The 25,444-nt window shown below is 41.6% G+C and overlaps 1 protein-coding gene and 1 long non-coding RNA gene across 4 annotated transcripts in view; both read left to right on the forward strand.

Moving 5' to 3' along the window:
* The window catches only part of EFCAB2 (EF-hand calcium binding domain 2), a 31,003-nt gene extending 17,048 nt beyond the window's left edge, over nt 1-13,955 (forward strand). The window contains exons 2-7 of one of the 2 annotated variants that reach the window (XM_072035645.1): nt 1,426-1,510; nt 5,808-5,880; nt 10,534-10,616; nt 12,477-12,519; nt 12,601-12,688; nt 13,706-13,955. In XM_072035645.1, coding sequence (XP_071891746.1) covers nt 1,426-1,510; nt 5,808-5,880; nt 10,534-10,616; nt 12,477-12,519; nt 12,601-12,688; nt 13,706-13,836 — 503 coding nt within the window. In that variant the 3' untranslated portion in view covers nt 13,837-13,955. The remainder of the gene's footprint in view (nt 1-1,425; nt 1,511-5,807; nt 5,881-10,533; nt 10,617-12,476; nt 12,520-12,600; nt 12,689-13,705) is intronic. The other variant, XM_027453854.3, reaches the window with a different exon arrangement.
* A 2,584-nt stretch (nt 13,956-16,539) lies between these two features.
* On the forward strand, nt 16,540-24,699 carry LOC140002125 (uncharacterized). Of its 2 annotated transcripts, XR_011808146.1 has the most exons (3): nt 16,569-16,629; nt 16,764-16,926; nt 21,633-24,699. It is a non-coding gene; the product is annotated as an uncharacterized lncRNA (long non-coding RNA). The 2 variants fall into 2 exon arrangements; XR_011808145.1 differs by having other exon boundaries at nt 16,540-16,926.
* Nucleotides 24,700-25,444: the final 745 nt, after the last annotated feature.

Below are 25,444 nucleotides of genomic sequence, written 5' to 3' on the forward strand. Positions count from 1 at the left end.
ATGGGGAGATCACAAAGCCAATGTTGCTTTTAGTTATGTTCAGTTCTGATACACCCTTTGCCCGAAAACATATATTTCTTTCATGAGGGCAAGAGAGCAAATGGAATAAATAGCTGCATGCTGCAGACCCTGGGATTCCCAAACTGTTGGGATTGTAGAAAGCTAGGTATGAATTTGTTATGTTTGTAGAAACAATGTCCAGTGGTTTAGTGTTGGTTAGAGCTGCTCACAAACACTTTTAACACCAGATGAGCCTAAAGAAGAAAGTAAATCTGTTCTAACACGGAAAAGTTATGGTGTATTATTATGCTGAAAATACAGAAGAGAAGTGTGAAAATGAGAAAGCAAACTCAGAGTATACCAATAGCAGTGTGATATTCAGGCTGTCACTCAGGTGTTCCCTGGGGTGTTTCTGTGGAGGCCATTACAATGGCTCACAAAACACTGCCTTCTGGTCCTGGTCTGCAGGCTAGAGGTTGGGGCTGTATTTTGCCACAGGAACCAAAAGGTTGACTCTATATCACTTTGCTTCCTATAGTCTATTTTTTCTTCTGGAGTCGAACTACAATGTTAATAAACGGGCTAACTGGTTTGCTCTTTATTTGCTCCTCCTTGCCAGGGAGCTTGAGAAGCACCCTGAGGGCATATTTCTTTTTGCTGGAGGTGGAAGCCTCCCTCTCTTTACATTTTTTTTCTTCAGAATTTATTTCCTGATACTTTTCTTACACTAGGAATGCCATTTCTGGATTTAGATGAAGTATAACTGTGATAACTTGTGGTTCTTCTTTGCCCATTCTTTGAGATATGACAAGCAAATGCAGCAAATTACTCCTTCCTCTTCCCTGAGAACTTCTTCCTTTCCAAACTGTTGCAATAAATTATTAACTAAGAGACATATTCACTGTGCACATCTCTGCTGTCGTTGTTCCTGGTTCTCAGCCTTTCATGTTATGGCTAACGTAGTGGGCACGTGAGCACTTACATTTCCTGGACGCAGAATCCTGAACAAAGTGACTTACCCCATCTCAATGCAAGCCTGGGCCCGTATTCTCTCTCCTTGCTCATTCCACTGGCACCAAGGTGTCCAGGAAGGGCTCAGACACGTATTACAGAAAGAGCTGTTGCACACTTTTAGCAGGGCCCACACCTGGCCAGCCAGGTGATCTTGCAGCTGGGACACACCATCAGCACCAGACTTGATGTAGCTGCAGAGCCATAGCAAGGCCATGTTGCTAATATAAATGTCAGACTCTGCCTTTACAGTAGGGTTTTTCAGAATAACTTCTGCTTCTTCAAAGTACCTCTCCTGTCTGCCCCGCTATCCATTCTGGTGCTTCTGCTGTCACAGTACTCAAATTGGAAATAAATCAATTGGTAACAGCTCAGTGAATCTTTCTTTTGCTTTTTCTATGTTTCTTTTTGCAGATGGCGCAGTAGCTGAAATTGAGAAGAAGATTATAGAAGCTTTTGAGGTGTTTGACCACGAATGCAATAAAACTGTGGATGTCAGGTTTGTAAATATCTTCACACAGAAATATTACAGGCTCTACTATGGAGATAAATAACTCTCCAAACTTGTGTCTGCTTTACCAGAAAATGTAATTGAAACAGTCTTTTTGGCTCTGATTTTACAAGTATGTCTTTGCTTGTTTAATAAATGTTTTGCATTGTTCTGTAGTTGAAGACTGAAGCTGGCTTGAGAAAGGGACTCACTTGGCTGGGACTGGTGGAGCCAAGAAGCAAGAGGAAAGTGAGCCTAGACAAGAAGTCTAAGGCTATAATTATTAGTAGGAAACCTCTGTTCCAATAGCTCGTTGGTACTGTGTCCTGGTCCCAAATAGATTCCTTCACTTTCAGATTAGTCCCAGCACATCAAGGAGTGTCCCTTCCTGTCTGTGTTACCTGCTCTCTGTAGGTGACCCCAGCTGCAGCTCACCCCACACATCCCTTGTCCTCTGGGGTACGGTAAGGGGCGGATATTGTTCAGAGGAGGAGGTGTTTTTAGGAAGCCTGGAAGAGACTTGCATATAAGTTGATTATGTAACAGTATGTAATAATGAAGATAAGGACAATCATCCTTGATTGTACCAGAAGTCCATTTGGCTGAGTACCCTCATTGATCTACTTGAGAAAGGAATAGAAGGAATTGAGCAAACACACAGTATTTCTTGTTTATTGTACATCTGCCACGTGGATTTGAGTGACTCCTGACTTTCTACCTTATGTTAGATAGTGAATAATTGTTCTCTATCAATCTTATGTATACCACTGATGATTTCATAGCTCTCTGTCACATCCATCCTCTGTCACTGTAGTTGAAAGCCAAAGAGTCCAGATGCATTTCATCTTTAATACGAAGCTGTTCCATAGCTGTTTAATAAGAAGCTGTTCCTCGTCATTTGTTTTTGTGCTTCTTGTTCAGTTGTTTTATTTTTGAAATGGGATGACCAGAACCGGGGGAATGGGCTGACCAGGTGGGAGTCAGGAAGGAGAACTGCATGTGCAATACTTTCAGCGTGCAATGTTACGGAAATACAAACAAAATATATATCTGAGCAAGTAATAAAAAGTTCAGTGAAAGATAGAAACATGGACTCTTAGACTCCTCAGGGCATAACTGGATAAAAGATAAAAAGATAAAGTAATTCAATTTTTAAAATTCCTAAATAATTTTAATTCTGATATTTTTGAAGTTTGAATATTTGACAATGCTACTTCATTTTAACATAAACATCCACCACATGTAGCAATATGGCTTTTGTTATAAAAATATAAAATACATATTTATATCTTATGGAGCAGGTGCTGAAGTTGTTATGAGCTGTTTTCCTTAAAGCTTACTAAAGGAATTTTTCATATTTGGAATTACTATTTGTACAAGAATCTCACCAGATCTTTTAATTATAATTCAATTAATGAACATAAACATTACAAGGAGGAGAACTGGTGAAATTATGTCATCATTAGACATTCCTCACATATTGTGTAATAAAGCCAAATAGGAAAATATCCTCAAATGTTCCAGAATTCTTTTCTATATATAAAAACAAAAACTAAATCAAAAACAGAGGAGAGACAGGTGCAAACTGTTTATGTGATGGTTTTAGCAATGCATGCTTACTACTGCTTCTAAATTTAAGAAATTATGGTGACTTTCTGGAAGTAAAATGATTATTCAGTTACTGTAGATAGGGAGAATTTCAGGACGTCTCTACACTTGGCACAATTCTGTTCCAAACTTTATTGAGCTTTTTGTGAAGATTGCTCTGTTAAATCTCGTGGCTCATCTCCATCTCCAGGGAGATGCCCAATGCCCACGGACCCAGCCTGGTGTCCTCCTGGCTGCCTGCTCCTGGCGGGGGTGGTGGGACCCCAGTTCACCCTGTGGAGCCCCCAGCCCTCACTGCACCACACCATAACTGTTGTTTATTTGTCTTTCATTTGCATCTGGAGTCTTGTAAAGTCTGCTACACTCTTCATTCTATAATGGATATAGAGCTTGAGAAAAATGTTACATCAATGAAATGATACGAATAGACTTTTTAATTTCTTTCATTCAGTTAGTATTGTATTCATGTATTCAATATATTTATGTATAATGTATTCAAAATCTATTTAACATAGTAAATGCACTATTTCAAACTATTTTTTTTTATATCAACAGTGATGACAATGAAAAACAATTTATTTATAGCTATATTATTCCTACATTCATACTGCAGGGCTGTATCACCATAAAGTGATTATTAATGGCTGACTATCTTGTATCAGAAGGTGGCAGCACAGCACAATTCTTAGCCACTACTCTAGAAGTACGAATATTATTTCCTGAAATATTGGATACCTGTGAAGAATATGGAAAACTACCCTGGCTTGATAAACCAACACCAGGATCTGATAACTCCTAATGCAAATACAAATTAGTAAGAAATTAAGCCTGAGGAAGGCAGTCTTGTTTCATTCTGCTTGTAACACACCCTGAGCCAAAGGTATCCATGACTCTGCAAATCTTGTAATTGAAAATATTATATCTGGGGTGAAAACCATGACACAAAATTTTAATGTGTCTGCATTACAAAGCCTGTATGAACAGAAACTCATTTTAACCATCATTTTTGTCAGCCGAAAACTACACAATAGAAACTGAAGCTGCTGAACTAAGTCAGAGGAAGTGGCTGAGAGGAAAACATAATTATCTATCCAGGTCCCTTACGCTCCACGCTACTACCCAATGTGGCCTGTAGCTTTCTGGACCAGAGGCACTTCAAACCATATCCTCACACTGACACAGGCACAGTTGGTGCGAAACAGCACCCAGCAATGCAAGCTCCTGTAGGGGCTGGGTTACTTTACTTACATTGCAGTTCTGATGATGTGAGGGCTGAGGCAGGAGTGTGATGGCAACTTTCCTGTCTCTGGCAGTCTGGGATATTGGAAGTAGTGTGGGACAGCTGGGGGGCATGATTGGTGCTGGGTGTTTTTCTGGGGCAGATAAGAATATTTACAAGAGTTTTATAGCTGGTAAAAATGAAGGAGTACAGGAGTGAGAGCAGTGTATCCGTACTAGAAATAGGATGCATGGACAAGAATTATAAAAAATAGGACTAAATATCTGAGGTCATCGAAGCCAAACTTCCAGTCACAGAGGGCAGGGTTTCACTTAGTCATCTGAGCAGAAGTCTTAATTCCGCAACAACTCTGTGTGTGAGATTGGGTGTTGCTTTGTAACTATTTTGTGCAGCCAGCCTTATCCTCTCTTTTGTGTATTGTAGTGATTCTCACAGCTTCAATCGGAGTGGGAGCTCCTCAGGACCTATCTCAGGAGGCCAAAGACCGACCTGCTCACTTTTACATGTTTGGTGTGCTAGGTTTGAGGTCTTACTGTTGTACTTTGATTTTACAGAGATCTTCTGTCTACCATTTTTGTTCAGCAGTCTGATTTTCCAAATGTACTGGTGAAGGTGAGGAAGCCAGAGTTTTGAAACGTGGCAGCCACCATTGCTGTGGATAGTTTTTGAAATGTACTTGAATTTCTGTGCTGTAGAACTGGACTGAAAATCTCTAGCAATATTGATACTTCTGCTAGTTTGTTTTTTTTTGTTGTACCGTAAGTCTCAGTAGTACTTTTAAAATATCTTCTCAATACTTTTGCTTCTAGTCTGCAGCGTTGTTCAGCTTTAACTTTTTTTTGGAGTGTGTTTAGAACCAGAGAACAGCTGCACCAGGTTCAGCAGTAAATGCAAGCTATGAATATATTTAGCAGCAGGAACAGTGTGATGATAAGCCAGTGGGTTAGTCTGTTTGACTCTTGGAGCACAGCAGGGGCACGGCAGGGCTGCCTCACTCCTGACCTTTTGTAATTGTTCTCTACTGCAGTTAGAATTTGTATCTTTATAGTACTTAATTTAAACATATATTTTTATTTGTCACCTTTCATCTCAACGGATGTCAAAGTGTTTTGTTAATTATGTAAAGGTAGACTTTACTGAATTTCAGCCTAATATTTAGAAGACACCAGTTGAAAAGTAACGTGCACACAGTACACTGTAACACAAAGGTAATGCAGAATTTTTTGGGAAAACCACAAGTACAATTATACTCTTCCAAAAAGCTTCAGGATATTTAATGTGTATAAAAGTAGGCATTGCTTAGTGAGACATAATCTTAAAAGTCCACATACAGATGCTTGTGCATGTGTGTGCTTGTTCATGCATGCTCCTACGTGCAAGCTCTGAATCAGTGGCTGTGTTCTCCACAGCCACTTGTATTGCAAATGTACTGACACAGATGTTCTCTTGTTCTTACAGAGAGATCGGTCCAATTGTCAGATCACTGGGTTGCTTCCCAACTGAGGCAGAACTTCAGGAACTGCTTGCAAAGGTAAAAGTTTTAGATCTTTTCTGTACTCTTCTATCTTAAACTTGCACAAGTTTGGCACTTCTGCCCTGCTGTGTGGGAAAGCTAAGCTCTTGTCCCACACGTGAAGTGTCCTGGAAGTGAATCAGGCAGTCTCTCAGGTTGCCCTGAAGTGAACGCTTAGGCTGATGAGGAACAACACTGATGGATTAAAACAAGGAGTCTTTGACTCTCTTTTACCCTAGAAGGTCACTGTGCCAAAGTGAAGGGCTATTTGTAGAAAATGGAGAAATAATATGTTTTTTGGCTCATTGGAAAGATTGCCCTAAACCACAGCCAGATTAGGATATCCAAATCCTAACTATCTCACTGCTCTGGACATGCCATAGGCAGACACTGGATGACTAAGTAACAAAAACTGATTCTTGTCCAGATGTTAAAAACATACATTACATTCCAAAAATATGTAGAGGGAAGGTTTGCTGTTTTTCTTCACTACATGTTGCCACTACATCTTATAGCCAAATTGCTCAATTTTCTGACCTTCCTGAGGCCTCTCCCAGTCTTGAGATCTCTCAGTTATAGCTAAGTAATCTTCTCTTGCATGATTACTTAAGCTTGTAAGTCAGAATTCAGACATGCAGACTCTCGGGAGCTAGAGGTACTCCCATTCTCCCCGTGATGTGCAGGGGTAAGGAACATCAACCATATTTCTCCACTGTTTTTTCCTACACAGTCATTTTTATTTCCTCAACCCATGCTTGTATCAGAAAGGCTGGTGTGATGGTGCCTTGACAGGGTATGGTTAATAAATTGGACAAAGAAGTGGGAAAAAGACTTCACATTGTTTTTACAAAGTGGTGTGCCTTAGAGAGGTGAGAGAAGGATCTTTTCTTTTTCTCATCAGGATGCTGGGAATTGGTGTCTCTTGCTCTTTTCCCCTCTCCAACACAAATTTGGGTGATTACAGGCCTGTCTCTCCTCAGAGGCTTGTCTAGTCTCTTGTAGATAACAATTTAGTGTGAGAAATCTTGTGCTAAGTCTTGTGAAAATGACACAACTGCTTCAGATGATGATGTACAAGGAATGATCAGAGGAAAAAGATTTTTAACATGATGCTGCAATCTGCTGTGGTTCTGTACTCTCAGTACCAGATTGTCCCAGCTTCCACTCACAAAGAGGACAAAGGGGAAAGATAAATTATTGTGTTTAATACAGATATTTTTAGTGGCCCACAGAGTTTTTTGTTTGCAGTAAATGAACAGTGTAACTGACTCAAGATACAGAATTAAGAAAAGGAAGAGGATGTTTTGACCTTCCAGCCAGGGGAACATGGAGATTTTAAGGCCTGCCTCCCTGTCGCAACTTATTTTTCCCATTTTTTAGCATTACTGAACATTTGAGATAAGTAATGTAACAAAGTATGGTGCAATGCAGCTATGAGGTGGAAAATTCTTGAGATTAGTTTGCCCAGAGAAGCTGTGGATGCCCCATCTCTGGAAGTGTTCAAGGCCAGGCTGGATGGGGCTTTGGGCAACCTGGTCTGGTGGGAGGTGTCCCTGCCCATGGCAGGGGGTTGGAATTGGGTGATATTTAAGGTCTCTTCAAACCCAAAGCAGTCTATGATTCTATGAGATGCAGTGGTATAACATCTATGCAATTCTTGATTATAAGAGTAGGAAATTAAAGTGCAAATAATGCAGAACGAAAGAATGCATTCAAGAGTAATGGTTAACCTTAGAGAATGCTGAACTGGAAGTTAAATCTCAAGGAAGGTTTCATGGTGTTTGTAAATGAAACTTGGCATCGGTTCAGTACCAGAAGCATACATCTTCTTGCAGAATCCTCAATGTATTATGCTAATCACTAATATCAAATTATCTTAATTTATATAAGGTACCATTACCACTGACTATGGTAATACCATTTTATCTTAATCTAGATAAAGTAAAAATTGTCTCTGTAGGCCAGTTTGTAATCATGCTATTTCTCCATTATTTCTGCCCTTTGTAAGCTGTGGTTCATTTCTGTTTCTCATTACCTGTGTCTCTCAGTCATCTATCTTTCTATTAGCCTCATTTTAGCTAACTACCATATGTTGCCTCCAAATTATTCATATCTGCCAAATCGCTATTTATATAAATATTTAATCTCTAAAATTATCATATACTGTTTCCTATGTTGCCTTATGCTAAATACTGTACTAAGTATCGTATATCTAGGCCTACTAAGAGAGTTAAGATTAAATGACAGGTCTAGAGATGGTGAAAGCTGATCCAAGGGTTACTACAATGCCTGGAGTTTGAAATCCCAAATTCAGTTCACTGCTCCACCACAGACCTCCTGAATAGCTCTGGAAGATGGTTTTGTTTCTTTGTGACTCACTTTCCCAAGTGTTACCTGGACAATAACTGTATGACTGCAAGAGCTGAGATACGAAACAGAATGAACACTACAATGCAGCTGTTAGGGGAGCTGTGGATGTTCGCAAAGGTGGCGAGGTTAATATATATTTGGTTTACTCACATATCTATCTAATGTTAGAAATAAGATTAATTTTTACAGTTTAAGACATTTCTGAGCCTGTAGACACACTGAAACGGTAGCGGTTCTTTCCAGGTCAGAGGGAGCTGAGGTTGCTCATCACCTCCCAGGACTAGATCTGCTGTCAGGAAGGAAATGTTTCTTCACAGACTGCTTTCTGAAGGCAAAATACAAATAGCATATTTAAAAAAGAAAAAAAAAGAAAAAAAGAAAAAAAAGAAAAAAGAGACAGATAGACAAATCTGAGGGCTGACACTTTCACAGGTATTTGTTATGTTGAGTTCTGGAGAGGTCGTTACCAATGAGTTCTTCTGGTATGAAAATTAGGGTAACATTCAACTGTTTGGAAGAGCAGATCAAATGTTTTCTGACTCTTATATATGGTTTATATAACTTAACATCTTAATAGACATTTTGGGTCCTCTTTTCTTGTTGTCCTGCTTTATACAAGATACATTTACTTGTTTCTGATATATAGCTATCCTACCTCTTTTTCTGTCAGTAGAATTGTGAACTAATACTAGTTGAAGCACAGATGTTCCCTAAACCATTCTGTGTGCTGATAGCTCTCAAAATTTGTGATGCATGGGATAGTTCAGTGTATTGACCAACTGTTATGTCATTGGAAAGAAATTTTGCCAGGTATTTTGTTACATCTTTTCAACAGATTGAGCAGTAAAACAAATTACTCTGTAATAGTAAAAGGTACCATTTCATTTAGAAAGAATTAGGCAACAGCTTCATTGCCTACCTAGAGATCCCTTCCAGTAGGCTCACCAAAGTGCTTTTTCAAGCCAATTTCTGCTCTAAAGCAGCAAGAGTTGGTGGCTTCCTGCTTCTGGCAACCAAAATCCTTCAAGAGCACTGGGAGAGAGCAAGCAGCAGCAGTTGCAGCTCTCCGTTGAAGCAACTGGGTGCATCAGGCATCACCCTCTGCTCTGACCCAGCTCCCAGGAGGAAGTTTCTGGTTTTGTCTTTCCCTGGCTCTGTTAGGAGATTTCAAATCAGTGTCTGTTTGAGTCTCCTTTCAATCTGAGCCATGTTTGTGAAGGCCTAGCAGGGCGTCACTTCTGCCATGTGAGACTGCAAGGCAGGCATCCAGTTTCAACACAGACAGGAATGGGCTAGTTTCAATGAGATGACTCCTTTGGGGAGTAAAACTTTAAATTTTCAGGAAAGAGATGCACTTGAGTTATGGGTAGCAGTTTTTACCATGTTGTTATTCTCCTATGGAGTATAGGAATGCCATGAGAATGCTGCCAGAAGTCCATGATGTTTTGGGACTAATCTGTTAATTTATTTGGGAGGCAAAGGGAAGCTTTTCTTCATGTAGTATTTTATGGGCTGCCTTATGACTGCTTCAGCCTGCCCTGAGTCAGTCTGTCTGCCTCTCTGGTCCTTCCCTTGGCGACTCTCTCTGGCTATGAAACATGTGGAGGCAACAAATTCCATCCTTGAGGTGTACTAAACTGGGGCTATGTCCAAATTAGCACATTAAATGTGCCCAGAAACGTCCTTGGGTACTGAAGCCAGCTGGCACAGAGCAGCCCTTGTCTGTGCTGGCGGATGTTCCACGCGGAGCGGCTGCACCAAACTGCCCACTGGAGAGAAGGGCCCACTGTCCCAGTGCCCAAACTGGGCCCAGGAGCTAACTGCTGGGGAGAGGGTTTGGTGGCGCGGGCCGAAATCATGCCGGGGGACATGCTGACAATTTGCTGTGATGGACGGTCACATTGCACGGCTTGGGGATGTTCCAGGTCACACTAGGCTTCACTTGTATGAATGCAGTCCAAATGTGTAAACCTCTACGGAGTTCCTGTGGAAGAGAAGATCGGTTAGTAGGCATCCAGTTCTTTTGCATGAATGGTTTCTAAGCACAAGAGGGCAATATTGAGTTGCTGAAAGTTTATGTAAGAGCAGGCCTGTTTTGCCTGGGATATTATTTCTTCCTCTAATTTCTTTCTATTTGATCACAGGCATTTCACCCAGATGTTATGCTGATATTAAAAACCTGACATAAATACTCAAAGACCAAATCTGTAATTTTAATGCAGGACTCACCCCAATTTTCTGGTTTTCCTATTAGTTTGCTAATGAGTCATATAGCCTACCATGCTTAAATTTTATTTTTAGGTGGAAGAAGAAGAAGAACCAACCGGATACATTCATCTGGAAAAATTTCTTCCAGTGATGACAAAAGTACTTCTCGACAGAAGGTAGTGGAAAGTAGATTTTCTGTGTCTGTAGTTTATTTCGGACTGACAGGGTTGATTCTCAGTGAATATATCTACAGCAATTTTATGTAGCTGGAAGGAGTACAGACTTTTTTTTTTTTTAATTTAAACTCAGTCTACATTAGTGTGATAGTGAGATTTTATTTAAAATGACTTAGTTTACATAAAATTATGTTGTACCTTTGGTACAAATAATACCAACTTATAATCATGAATTGTGATACTGTGTAGTTTCTGTATTTCGTATGTGAATCAGAATTAACTTGCTATTTAACGTGCTTTGTGCAACTCTGAAAATATTTTATATGCAAATTAAGGTCATAACCGTTACTTTCTCTGAATGTACGGGTTGGGGTTGCTGAGAAGCACGGTCTGTTACAGTGCATTTTTAATAAGTTGTATAAATCAGCTACATGTTCATGTCTCAATGTGACTGTCAGATACAGTTGAATATACACAACCAGCACTGATGACTAAAGACTGATGAAAACCAATAAAATATTGGTTGATCTAAAAGTCTGGAACAAGAATGCTGTTCGTTATTCAAAGGTACATAGAAATCTTTCCGTGTACACAGGAACTTGTGCTGTTTTGATATGTTTGCACTAAAAGTAATATTACCTCTAGCAAATGTACATTTCTTTTTCAAGATAGTAACCCAGGGTTTGGGGAGACTCAGTCTGGTCCAATACTGGGAAGCTGTTCTGCCCACAGAGCTCCTTTGGTGTTCTATGCATGAAATAGATATGGGGTTTCCCAAAACTGTCTGGCAGCATCCAGTGGCAGTGGCCACCCATGGAGCTATATCTAAGAGTCTTTGTGCCTATGCCTGGACAGGCAACCAGGAACATTGGGTCCCAGTGTGGTAGTGCAGGCACGTTGCCTTCCCAGGCTTCTGCACCTTTGCTTTCTCTGGCCTTCATGGCACGTTTCTGGCTCCATGCTGGTGTTTGCCCCTTCACAAAGTGATGCCTTGCTGCTCCGGGCTCTCTCCTCCTCCTCCACCCCCCTTCCACACAAACACACACGCACAAAAACACACTTTTCCCAGGCTAGTGCAGACTTGTCAAGACCCACGTTTATCTTTTGGGGCTGTGTCTATAGTTCACTTATCCAAGGGCACATGAGATGTGGATCAAAAAGAACAAGGTCTCTGCTTAGCACATTTGATTTTTAGATAATAAGAGTGAGGCGGGTCTGGGCGAAACAGCCAAGCATTTAGAACCTCCCTGGCTTTAACATCTCTTCAGTATTTTTGGGATATGGTGAGAGACTGCTAGGATGTGGAAGGTCTCCACTGCTGTAGAGGGTTTCCTTTCCAGCTGTGAAATCAGGCACACATATACATGCACACACGCACGCAGTGCTGCTTTCCCTTTGAAATTGTTAGTGACAGGCCTTTTTTTTATAGCTACCAGCCTCCTTTGCTCATCATCAGCTCATTAGACTGTCAAAGTCCCACTAGGTGATCTGTTGCCTAGCTACCGGCCTACCTGGACAAAACTTTGTTTTCTTGGTTTGGCAATTCTCAGTTCAGTGCATGTGCTACGTGGAGTGATTCAGCTATTATTGATTCCTACTAACCCTCTCAGCCAGCCTGGACATGCACAAGCCATTCATTTGGCTGCTTAGCACAAGGAGAATGAAAGAGGAATAGTATGGAAGACACTAGGGGTAAAGGTATGCACAGTTCCAAAAAGTCAAGCTGGAATTAAAAGTGTGACAGACAAACTGTAGAAAGTAGGTTTTCCCTTTCTTCTAGTACTCATATTTTGTTATTTCAGAATAGTACAGCAGCCTTGCAAACAACGACTCTTAACTTTTCTGACTTAATGGTTTCAGCTACCGGCCTATTCCAGAAGATGTTCTTCTACATGCATTTGAGGTGTGTAACTAAATATTCAAGTACCTAATTGCTGCAAAGAAGTTGCCGATTCTTGATTCACTGTGCCTAAAACCACAACAGTTTATTCTTTTTCTTTTAAAGGCTTTAGATGAGAATAAATGTGGATATCTTACTAAAGACGAGCTGGTAAAACATATGACTGAAGAAGGTAACGTGACTTTTGTAATATCAGTATTTAAGTAAATAAACATTACATGTGTATATGGCACCTTGATGTCCTGATTCTGCATGCCAAAACTTGTAGGAGTAGATACAGTCTTCAAACAATCCTGCTGCCTCGGTGAGTGGCTGCAGACTAGAACATTTCACTAGTGAATAATGCAGGGAAAGGACACTTATCTGCCTTTTTGCAGATATTATAAAATAAAACTTTTTATTGAGTCATAATCCAGTCTTGTGTGAATATTTTATAATTCTGTGCATGTCTCTGTGCTTCGTAAGGATGTGACTCCTTTTCTGTCCCCCTGTAAAACTTTAGTTTAGATTTCAAAATGTTTCAGGGAGTTGCAGTGCTCATTCATTCCTACATTATCTTGATCTTAATTCTAGTGCCCTACGCAAACAAAGAGATTCAAAGACCAGATTTAAGTTGTATATCATGTAATCCTCAATATCCCTTGAAGAGCCTGCTTTTCTTGCATGGCTGAGTCATGCTTGCCTGCCTCAAGTACAAAATGACAAACATGCTTTGTGCAAGACTTTCCAAGACCTATTCTCAGATGGGGACCTTGTTCTCAAAGAGGGATGCAGTAGGCCATCAACAGCTTTGAAGCTCTTAAAAGAGCAGAAAACAAGGGCCTTTCATGGTGTAAATACGAGTGAAAGGAGAGCCAAAAGTGAGAACTAATAGTTCTAAAGTAGACATTGGAAGAATTAACTCTGACAAAAAGCCTTGCTTTGAAATCCCTGTGGCAGTGACAAACAGGCTGTTTTGGAGCCTGTGAACTAAATGGAGATCAGAAGATCCAGGTGCTCTGTCTCCTTTCCCTGAAACCAGCTGGCTTGGCATGCAGGGCTTTTATATGTGCAAAAGTAAAGGAACTGGATCCTGTTATCCTCTTCATGAGGACAGAAAGGAGAGCCTTGCAAGGGAAAAGCAGGGTAAGTTGCCAGCCCTGAAAAGAATATTTATCAAGACAAAGGGTTAATGTCTCTTCTCTTTCAGGTGAACCCTTTACTGAGGAAGAAATAGAGGAGATGCTCTCCAGTGCTCTAGATCCAGAAACAAATACTGTTCACTACAGAGATTACATTTCAATGATGATAGTAGATGAACCTGAAGATCTTCCCCAGTAAAGTTTGAGATGCCGTTTGGTAACAGCAGTGTAGCTTGGCAGTTGGTTGAAAGTTGAAGTATAGCAAATCTCAGCTTGTGACCTTGTGCTTGTAATTAAAATAAAATCTGTGGAGCTGTATTTCCTTGGTTCTGTATACGTACTGAAATATATTCACACCTCGAAAAAGAGCTCTTGACAGAAATATTGTGTAAGGTCTGGAAAAGAAATCATGGAATTTGGTTTGAAAAATAACAGGAAAAATAATGTTAATGGAGTCAAGAAATGTCCTTACAATTGCTTCTGAAAAAAATAATGGAAAAGTGAGATCTGGGAAAGTGAGTAACAAGTAGGTAAGTGAGTACTTTAGGATGACTGAAATTATGAAATCAAGATAAAACTTTTATATTTAAATGTAGGCCTTGTATGTGTTTAACTAATGAGGCACTGGGTAGATTACTGCTTTTGAAATAATACTACAGATCAAATAAACTTTCTATAGTTTCCAAATTTTGCCAAATATTTGTGTTTTGTTCACTATACGCAATTAAACCAGTTAGTTCCATTTTATGTCACTCATCCATTGGCACGTAGTGTTTTGCTTCCATTTTGAACATGCAGATAACACCCAGACCAATGTTGGAGTCAAATTTACAAACGAAAAAATCCTTAGAACATTTCTGTTCAATAAACAGTTCCCCTTTCATAACCAGTTTGAAAGTCGGGAGCTTAAATTGTTCAAAATTTAGGAACATAGAACTGGAATTTGATTTTCATGAATGTATGAAGCAGTGTCTTTTGAAAGATGTTAGTGTAGAATACTTGTCTCCAGTACCCTTGATAAAAGACTGCTGCAGACCTCAGTGCTCTTAATCATTTTCTCGACTGTTTGTGTACTTTAAGGGCACAGCAGTCCTCATGTGATGCCTTTTGCTCTACCCAGTTGTTTCACTTAAGCTGGAAACTCAGAGGAGCTGTTCTCAGACACAAGAGAGCTGCTGTGCTTCACAAAGAAGAGGTTAGTGCAATCTAAATGTTGTGATGGAAACAGTTTGAAGGAGACCTTTTTTAAAATTCTCTTTTTGTCTCTATCCCAAGTTGTCTTTCACTGACATTTTCTTAAGCAGTAGGGCAGCGAAGAGTTAATGCAGATAAACATTTACCTGCTTCTTAAATGGGTTTCCATGTGGGAACTACTGTGGCACTTGTCCTAAGACTCAGCAACGCACTGTTGTTAACACATTTACTGTGTATTTCATTTCTTTGTCAGTAAGAATGAAAACCAAAGGTAATCATTAGGGCTATAATGTGTGAAGATGCAGATTTTTGAAGATTAAAGCAAGAGCAACAAAGACCCATTAAGAAAATATATTTTTTATGAGTCTTCTTTAGTTTCTCTTTGGAAGCTGTAATTATTTTCCCTAGGTGAATCCTTCTGTTTGATATACAATGTGTTGTACTGGATCTCAAACGCAGCTGGTGTGCATACAAGTTTCATTCATATTCTGCAGTCTGGGAGCCCCTGTCAGCCTCATCTTTGTCAGCAGGAAGATGCTCATTGCAGGAAATCATTTCGTAGCTCACAGTGCTCCAGAGAGCACAATTTGTGTCTGGTGGTGCTACCCCAGGGGCCACCTCAGCTACTGCTGCATCAAATCAGGATGCCCATGTACAACACAGTTACATTTCATAGTACAGATAGGATCTTAACATACGTCCTCTGATGATACATGTAATTTTTATCCTGCAGTCCTCACATGAAAGGGAATTTGTGCAAGTGAAAAGTGGTATTGTGTCTGAATTTATCACACAGCAACTGCTCTAGCACCAGCTTTTTATACATCTCTCGGGGAAAGATAACGTGCAAATACAACAGATAAAGGCACGTTGCAGTCTCGACTTTGGGCACAAGCAACCACATTCAGCTGCCTAGAGGGTTTCCAAGCTGCAGGTGAAAGAAGGGGCAAAAAAACAATCTCAGAATCTGTAAGATCCTAAAATCAGAGTGCTCCCTGCTGGCTAGGATCACATGGAAGTGATCTGACCAGCCTGTGAAGGAGCTGCCCCGTGGGCTCCCCAGGAAGCAGCCAGGCAGCGCTGTGCTCGACTCTTGCATTGCACTTGTCTCCCTCCCATGAGTTGCCAGCCCCTGTTGTGCCCAGGGTTGTTGAGGAGGCTTAGTGAACCATTTTGCTATCACCAAATAAACTTCTTGCCTTTAAATTTGAAAGGACAAAAGCATTACTTCGTTCTTGTCCTTGAGATGGACAAATTGAACTTCGACTACGCTGCTGAGCGGTTTGGAGCTGTCTCTTGCTGCATGCCTCTCCCTGCTGGCTGTTTTGCCTCTTCCCTCAAGATCAGGAACCAAGATACAGGAGCGGATTGCACTGGGAAGCCTCTGGGGAGAAACCGGCCCAGCACCTGGACTGGATCCACACAAGGAGGCAGAGCCAAGGCTTTGAAGAAGCTGGAGAAGTCAGAGGCTTTTTGACCTAGTTGAAGGAGGGAGAGGGAAGGGAACTCATTATGCAGACATAAAAAAAAAAAAAAGGAAAAAAAAAAAAGAAAAGAAATCAAAGAAGCAAACATTGGAAGCCATCTACAAATACAACTGAATCAGCAGGCTGTTTACATCATGGCATTGCAGGCTGGACAAGACTTTACTTGTTTAAAACATGAAGTAGGTTCAGCTGTGTCAGGCCACATCTGGTATATAGGGAGGCCTTCTCCTTGGTCTTGTTGATAATGTGGAGAAGCTCCTTCAGCTGCTGAACCTGCATGTGGGAGCCTAGCTGCTCATGTTGCAGGCAATGTATTGCTTCTTATGTTTCCCTCATCACATTTAGAGCTGCTTTTCCAAAACACTTTTCTGCCTGCTAGTGGCAGTCCCATATATATTCACGTTTCTTTATTGGCTTCAACATTTTCCATTGCAATGCATACCAGGATGGTATTTGCAGTTCCTGGAGACTCTCCCCTGACTGTGGTCAGAAACAGAAGGTGCAGGACTTCCTCCACCAAGATGCTGAAGGGCCAGCATCAGACCTGGGACTTGAGGAAAGGAGCTGGGCTGTTCCCCTGTGCTTCCTTCACACATCTTTTCACAGAGGTAAGAGCCGACAAAATGTTCTCCAGGTTACTGCTCTGTTAAGAAACCCCCTTGAACTTTACTAGTGCAGGTCTTCTTGTTGCCTTGCAGCTCCCTGCAAATTTTATCTCATGACAGGCATGCCTAAACTGTGCTAGGTGTGTCTGGCACTGCATAAGAAGGGCATGGACTGTCAGGGGCAGGCACCACATTCAAAGACGATTGAAGGTCTCTGAAAGGGGCCAGGCAGGACTGGTTAGGGGCTGGGAGGTGCAGCAACAGGTTTTCATGGAAGATGAGGCGTGTTTTCTAAGACTGGAGAAAGGACAAACAACAGGTTATTTTGGAGATATCTACTGATTCTTGAATTAAAAGATCTGCAAGCCTGCACAGCCAGATCGTGGAGCCAGTGGCTCTGCCTCCCATCCAGAGCTTTTCACAACTTTGTCACAAAATGTCTTGTCCCCACTGCCCAAGGGGCTGACATTATCCATCATCCCAGGGGGAAGCACTGCATTCCTGCTTTCTTCCTCAGCCTGATCATTGCAGCAGCCACCTCTGAAAGACAGAAAGTGTGGCAAAGACAGGCATTATTAATGTGGGTAACTTACGGAGAAGTCCTATCTCCCAGCAGTTTCACTGATTCACTTATGGGCAGGGCTGCCATACAGAGAGACCCAGACAGGCTGGAGGAATGGGCTGAGGGGGGCCTTACAGAAATCAGAAAGGGCAAATGCTGCTCTCAATAGCTGGAGAAGGAAAAGCTTTGCAGGTGTTAAACAGCATAAACAGCAGCCCCCAGTACCTACAGGGAGGGTATGAAGAGGGCAGAGCCAGGACCTTTAGTGATGTATGGTGAGAGGAGAGGGGACAAATTGGGATACAAGGAAAAGTTTCTTCACCCTGAGGACAGCCAGGCAGTGAAGCAGACTGCACAGGGAATTCATGGGGTGTTTGTCCATGGATAGTTTCAGGACCTAAATGAATAAAACCCAGAGCACCCTGATCTGATCGCAGTCACCCTGTTTTGAAAAGGGGTTGGACTAGAGACCTCCTGAGGTCCCTTCCAACCTGGGTCATAGAATGATCCTATAATCTGTGGAGCTGGTCAGATTCTTCAGACTAAATATGAGCATAAGGAGAAGGTGTGAGAACATGGTCTCTGCTGGCTGGAGACATGGGTTGATCTGGGGGATATTCAACTGGTGTTGCACAACCTTCCAACATTCTCTGGATTTAGCTGACACAGTATTTGCATCTTTTGCTGGGATGGTCTTCTAGCAATAACTGGTAAGTCTTCAAAACCATTGTTTCTCAAACGACACACAGCCTTGTGCTGACAGTCTTCCCAAAAAGATAAATCTTTCCTTCAGTGAAGGCTTCTCCTGTCACTTTATATTTATCCTGGGGAGATCCACTTCCAGGTAACACGCCCATTGGAAGTTCTTCTTTATAAGTTCATTGTCATTTACATCTTTTTAAACATCTGAAGATGAAGGAAAGAAGGGATCAATAGCTCAAGGACTACAAGATGTGATGACATCTAGTGAACGGAGTACACATCTTGGAGAACTCTATAATTTCTCTTTCCTAGCCTACCACTAAGGAAAACTTTATGGCTTGTCCCTCACAAGATAGACTACAGGAAGATCACTACAACTTCTCCCTCACAAAAAGGCCCAGCTAACGCCTCCTATAATTTCTGTTCCTACACAACAAAATGTTGATGCCACCACCAGGACAGTTTCCATTAATCACAGTGTTCTAAGACCAGGGAGCCTCCCCATCTGTTGCCTGCTCCTCCATCCTATGAAGCAGGAATTTATTTTGCCTACATCTTCAACTGAAATCCACTGCTGGCTCATTCAATCTACCTGTATCACAGCTCTGTGAAGAAAAGCAAAGGAGCCTGAAGACTGTTCAGGACCTTTCTCAGGACAGAAAAGAACTTGTGATGTTTTTCCTTCTTTCTCTTGTTTTGGTCTATCTTTTCTCTTGGCTCTCCTTTACCTTATTTCATTAATCCATTTGTGTGACAACCTGTGAGGGTTGAAAAAGCAAGACTTTAACTCTGACCCCACACTGTTGATGCCCTACTGCTTGTTCTGACAGCAATTACTTAAAACAGTATCAGCTGCCCACATCAGGTGTCATTTATCACTGGGTCTAGACTTGCTGCCACTGAAATCAGCACTGGCAAAACTTGTCACCAGTAAGGGGAAGGACCTGGGGCTTTGGTTTAAGGGGAAGGGTGGCTGGGGTCCTGCCAAGTCTGTAACTGGAATGGAAAGCTATGATTTTTTAAGTCCTGTAATATCCTGTTATCACTGTGCAAGAGGGGGAAGCATAGTCCTGACAGTAGGGCAGCAGGTTGGCAGACAGCTTTCATTCTAAGACTTTAGAGTGGCATCAGGTAAGTCATGTAACCTTTCTCCAGCTGAACTTTCCATCTGTGAAGTCAGAATAATTGCAAGGAGTAGGAGACGGGGAATCTATCTTATCTACCTGGACTGTCAACGTTTTGTATCACTAACTCTGATGGTTGCACAGTGTCTGGTACTGTGACGTTCTGATGAAAATCAGCGTCTACAAACCTCCCTCTCATATCACAAAGTTCTCAGCCTTCAGGTCTTTTGTTTCAGACTGTGCACTCAGGTCACAACTTTGAAACAGGTCAATCTACAGCAAGTATGTTTGTTTTCATTGAACTCCACTGTTTCATAGTGCCTCACACCATGATAGGTTTGACTGTAAAAGAAACTATTGAAACATTTGGCCTTGCTGTTGGAGGGGTTTTTAGGGCACGTCAGTACATGGCACAGGGACTGGGCTGGTTTAAAAGCTGATATTGTAGGCTGAAACAAAGCAGATTCTCCTGCTTAACCCATTTTGAATCCCTGGGGCTACTATCTGGCTTAATATAGTTCTGAAAGCCAAGAAAATGTTATTCATTATGCTCAAAAGATTGATCACAGCATTTATATCCCGAGGCCCGAATCCTGAAGTCCTTATTCAGACAGAACTCCCATTGACTTCAAAGGGCGTTCTGTCTGCAGAAGGGCTTCAGAAATAGTGATGTACTGGCTCACAAGGCCCTGTAAAAACCTTTTAGTCTCTATAAAAGAAGCCTCATCTGTGGAAGATCTAACAGATGTACAACCAGCACGCAAGTTGTGTCGCTGAAATGACCAGAAACATAAAACCATGGGAGCGGGTAGTTAATTCTTCTCTATATTAATGCAAGCAAGATTCAACAAGAGTCAGCAGACAGAACTTTTCCGTATTGTTCAGACTACAAAAAGTCAAATCTAGGGATGATACTGCATGAAGGCTTAAAATTATGTCTTCCTGCCATTACCCTGGAAACACTGCAGCCATAAAAACACATACATGTTGCTTCTGTGATTTCACAGATTAAAAATTCCTTTTATCCTGGACTCTAATTAGTCCTTTCAGAAGTTCTTTTAGAACAGGCCTTCCTCTTCTAAATACCTGCCCAAATGAGAGCATAAAAGGAAACAGTGTGAAATGAGATGCTTTCTTCTACATGAAAACCTTTGAATATGTCCTGCCAATATGTCCAGCAGTCTCTTTCCTGACAAGGTGGTAGCATCCTTGGATGGAATGGGTCCTAGACTTTACGTTAAGGTATGCAGCTATGGCCTCCTCTAGAGACCAACCTTGTGATTGAAATAACCTGAGTGGAGTTCTCAGGCTTTCAGAGGCGTGATTTTTGGAGCCAGTGTGCAGAATTTGAAGCTATCTGAGGTCTTCCACGTTGGCAAGTTGTCCAAATTTTATGCAATACAAAGTTTAAGTTCTACAGTGATGGAATACTAAGGATGTGGTAGAGTCCAGCTGGAAATTAGTAGCAAAGGCTGAAATTTAGCTTAATTTTTAGTAAGACCATGAAATCAAACTCAATAGTTCATCTTTAAGGGTATCTTTGCTGATGTTTCTGTTTGCATAGAGAAGCTGCACTCAGTATTGGAGAGGCAAAATTGAAAAAAAAATAAACAAAACCACCAGTAGCCAGTTTTCAAACGATGTCAAGGTGTTGCATTGAGAAACAATGCCATTCTTCAGAGCTCCCCCAAACACATCTGAATTCAGCTCAAATTTGGTGGAAAACTGAGAACCTGTCTCAGGGCTTCATCAAAGTTTCAGGGACCATTTGTTAAGCTAAATGCAATGTTTGGCTATCAACTGTTGATATCATCCGGGCTGAACTACCTGACAAAGTTGTGTGACGAGGAGTGGGAGGCAGAGCACTGCAACTAGACGGTCCTTGTTCCATTGCTCCACCGGAGGCAGTTTGTAGATTTTTCAGGACACGTGTTACATGACATGTCTAGCTGTTCAAGTTTCCATTCAGTTTACAGAGGTTGGTTTGAGTCAAACGTGTAGTTGTTTGAATGTAGTTTGCTCTCCTTGAGAGCTTCCTCTGGTGCTTCATTATCTGGCGGCACAGTGCAGTGCTGCTGGTCTTCATCTTTCCTATTACAGGAGCCCTATGAAGTTCAAATTGGGAACAGTTTCATTGTGGTGTATGCTCTAACAACAAATGTTATCTAATCTAAGAACATATAAGATGCAAGGGAGGGTGGGGCGACAATAAAACCAGTTACATAGTCTTTTTGTAGTTATATCATTTCATGTAATTACAGTAATTTACAATTTCCATAAACAAGTTATGAGTTTCCTCTGTTGCTCCTTTGCCAAGACAGGTTTCTTTCTGATGTCACACCAAGTATGTACACTGAAAGCATCTGTAAATCTGCACTGGAAACAGAGGCACAGGGAACTGTTGAAAGCACTTTGGTTTTACACCAAGGTGAAGAAAGAGGTTCTTCCTTTCCTACTGGCAGCATGCTCTTGGGCTTCCATGAAGGTGTTCTCACTGAAATCTTGTGACCCAATGGGGTCAAACAGAGTGACCATGAAGAAAGGAGGCATGTGAAAATGTGTCCTTTGGATTTTCTCATATAAAGGGCTGAAACTTTTTTCTCCATCTTCCCAAACAAGAAGGGATACAATGCCTTCTGGCAAAGTAGTATAACATGAGTTGCATTTGCTGGTGATATCTCTGCTTTCCTCTTCAGAAATGTACCATCCCTCCTGCATAACACAGGGGATTAGTCGGAGTAGGGGATCTTTCCCAAGAACTTACTCTTTAAAACAGGTAAATGAATACTGGGGACAGTAGCAGACATCACAGAGGTATAAAAGACCAATAGGAATATTTATTTATATGGACTTTTCTAATTGCCAGAGGCACGTTCTGGCAGAGATGACTTAGCAATACACACTGAGGGGATGAGCTCTGGCATGTAGAGGAGAATAATGACAATGCTTCTTTTAGCGGAGATGGCAGAATTTTAACAAGGGATTCCCACAAACCCCATAAGGTCTCTCTGTAGCATCTGTGTTGTGGGATGTGCCTCTTAAATATTCTGAGAATGGCCTATACCCACAGACGTTAGTCCCTGTTTGTGGAAGAAGGTGGTCACTTTGTAAGCCATACTGCCAAGCCCTTGAGAGCCAGAAACCGTTGTTCCCATAGGAGGCAACACCAGCTGGGAGCATACACCTGTGAAATGAAGAGAAAGGACGTGCTTCCATTTCCACATGTTCACATTTTCAACGCAGAAGTTGAGCACCATTGCTCGCTCCCTACCTGTTCTCACTAAGGAAACAAAGGCTTTGCAGTGATCCAGTCACAACAGGGAAACAGTGAATGATAAACACGAGACATTTGGGACAGAGACAGAAGTTAGAAAAAAAAAAAAAGTCTGTAAGTAGAGGTGTTGAACCTGTATGCCTTTTACATGCAAAGATCACACCCAAAGCAGCTAATGTCTATCATACTCAGCTTACAAAAAGATGATTTCAGGAACATACATTTAAATTCGGAGAACAAATTCTTCAAACACAAATCAAGATGGGAAGTAAGGTCCAATTAAGTGGCAATGACTTGCTGAATAACGTCCCTACGAAATAGGCAGAACCGACACCTGCATTCACAGTCTGAGACACCCAGGCAAACAGCGTCTGCATGGGCAAAGGTGACAGCTTCAAGAGATCAGTAGCCATGGAAATGTCAGTAAACAGAATGAATTTTAAAGAAACTTTGTCAAGAGGGTAAGCAGTAACTGGAGAACCCTTCAGAGGCAAAAATACATGTACGGCCCTCTCCACGGACATTTATTGTACAAACAGTTCTTATTTTTTAGATACACAACATGTTCTCACTGACATCAATAAGAAACTATCTGGGGCAAAGACTTTGTAGTATCTCCTTTACGGAGTAGCCACAGTTGGTGAAGGCCCTGGTTTTAGAAACTTACAGTCAAACTCACTCTCAGTTCTCATTTAATTAAGAAATAATCTGCTTTCCTAACTTCTGGCAATAGCTTCAAAAATAATAAGAACAACCTGAAAGTAAGTAGCACTGGAAGACTACAGCATGCTTTTCTAACCACAGCTCGTGTGTGTTGCACTGTCCTTTGTTGGAAGCCAAATTCTGATTCCTGCTGTTCAAATATGATTCACGTTTCTGCAGTCAGTGAGGTCTGTGAGGTACACCATCAGAAACGGCAGGTAAACAGTGATGGGGAAAAAGGCAGGAGCGTTCTCAGACGCACATACAGAGCTTGCCTGGCCTTTCGTACAGCTGGCAGGGCACCAGATCTATGAATCAGCTAATGAATGTATCTCAAGAAGCAAGAGACGAAACAATGCATTCATCACTGCTAAAATTTAACTTTGTAACTTAGCTTTCGGCAACAAAAATTCATAACAAGGATAATAAAAAGGGCAACAGAGGAACATTCTTCTCCTTTCTTTATTGGAATAACTTGCTGTTTGTCCAGCACTCATGTGCACCGAGCTGAGACCAGCAAGTTCACTTTCCTTTTGTTATACTGCGAACTGAGTATAGACCATAAGGTAAAACCTTGTGCACTAAACGTCTGCTCTGCTGGTGAAATCTTTACGCCTTACAGCAGTTGTTTTAAAGCAATAGATCAGATTCTGTTTGCATGGCATTTTTTAGATAGCATGTGGATTAAATGACTGTTCAGAGATGGCTGTCTCCAACCCCTGCTGATCAAGGAGTGCTCCCCCGCACGGCGGCATTTACAGACCCTGCTGTGACACACCTGAGGAGAAAGCCATGCTCTCTCCACCCTACAGCCCCACTACAGCGGCTCCGGCAGACTCCTGGTAGGTAGAGCTGGCCCCAGTTTTCATATTGCCACTGCTGCTTCACTGACAATGCCAACAGGGACTATCGAGAACAAATTAAAGACAGGCCAGGCTGCAGAAAGTCACATTCTTCTCACTTGGGATTGTAAAAATGATAAACTCTACATTCGTTGCTGCTTTCATAGTACCAATAATGTCATTAATCTGCTGCAGTACTCCACTGACCACCTAGTATCCATCTCACAGAGACAGAACTGTGTTTTTCATCATCCTTCACCCTCTTTCATACTGGGGGTGCATGCCTGATTGGAGGCATGGGGGTACCTCTGCGGATGCCAGGAAGGGGTCTCAGAATTCCCCTCTCCCAGGTCCTTGGAAGAGGGGCTCACAATTAACATGATTGTATTCAGCAAGCTCTGTTATCTCCTGCGTTCCCATCATAGACTTGCTTTTCTTACAAGCCCGAAGTCAGATTTGTAATACATATATATATATTGGCCTTATCAGCAGGTTGTCTTTTAAAACTATGTGTACCTGGGATGGATGTACAGAGTACAATTTGTATAAGTATTTTCTGGCCCATTAACACTTGTACTGTTGAATGCAGGAATAGGCTGTTGCTGGAGGGACAGGTATGTTATGGAATACAGAAGAGCACCTACACCACTTCAGTTGTTGTATCTCTAACCAACATCAGTGTGCAAAGGTGCAAATTAAGGGATCTGCATGGTGTTTAGCTCGGAGCCTAATTTAATGAGTAGTTGTAAATAAAGTCTGTGCATTGCTAGAGCAGTTTGCTGGAGACAAAAGAGCCGTACCAGAGGCAAAGCAGGTCAATATGGTTAACCTACCGAATTTCATTGTATTGTGTAGATCTTTCTCATTGCTCTTAAAACTTAGTACTTATGTTCCTTTGCGTTGTCTTTGCCTGTCCTGACTTCTGGGATGTGCCAAACCTATGCAGTAAGGGAACACACCGTGCCAACCTGCTCTCTTGTCATCTCCTACCTGTCCTCACCTGCTGGTGCATCCAAAGGACAGCATTATTTCTGACACTGGAGGAGCAAGGAGCAAGCTGTGCCTTCTTCAGCAGGTACTTGCTTGGGTCAAAGGTTCATATGTAAGAGCATACTTTTGGCTGCCATCTTCCTCCTTCTGGAGAGAATGCCTAACTCTGCAGGAGTTCGAGTGGCGTCAATAGCATACTTTGGATGCCTGCTAATTACAAGAATCTGTAGATCTGCCACGCACTGCTACATTCACAGATTAGAAACGGATCCCATTTTTGCAGAACAGTCCCTCAATTACTCATTAATTGGGGCTCCATGTGCTT

The sequence above is a fragment of the Anas platyrhynchos genome, chromosome 3, assembly GCF_047663525.1.
Source record: "Anas platyrhynchos isolate ZD024472 breed Pekin duck chromosome 3, IASCAAS_PekinDuck_T2T, whole genome shotgun sequence".
Taxonomy (NCBI): domain Eukaryota; kingdom Metazoa; phylum Chordata; class Aves; order Anseriformes; family Anatidae; genus Anas; species Anas platyrhynchos.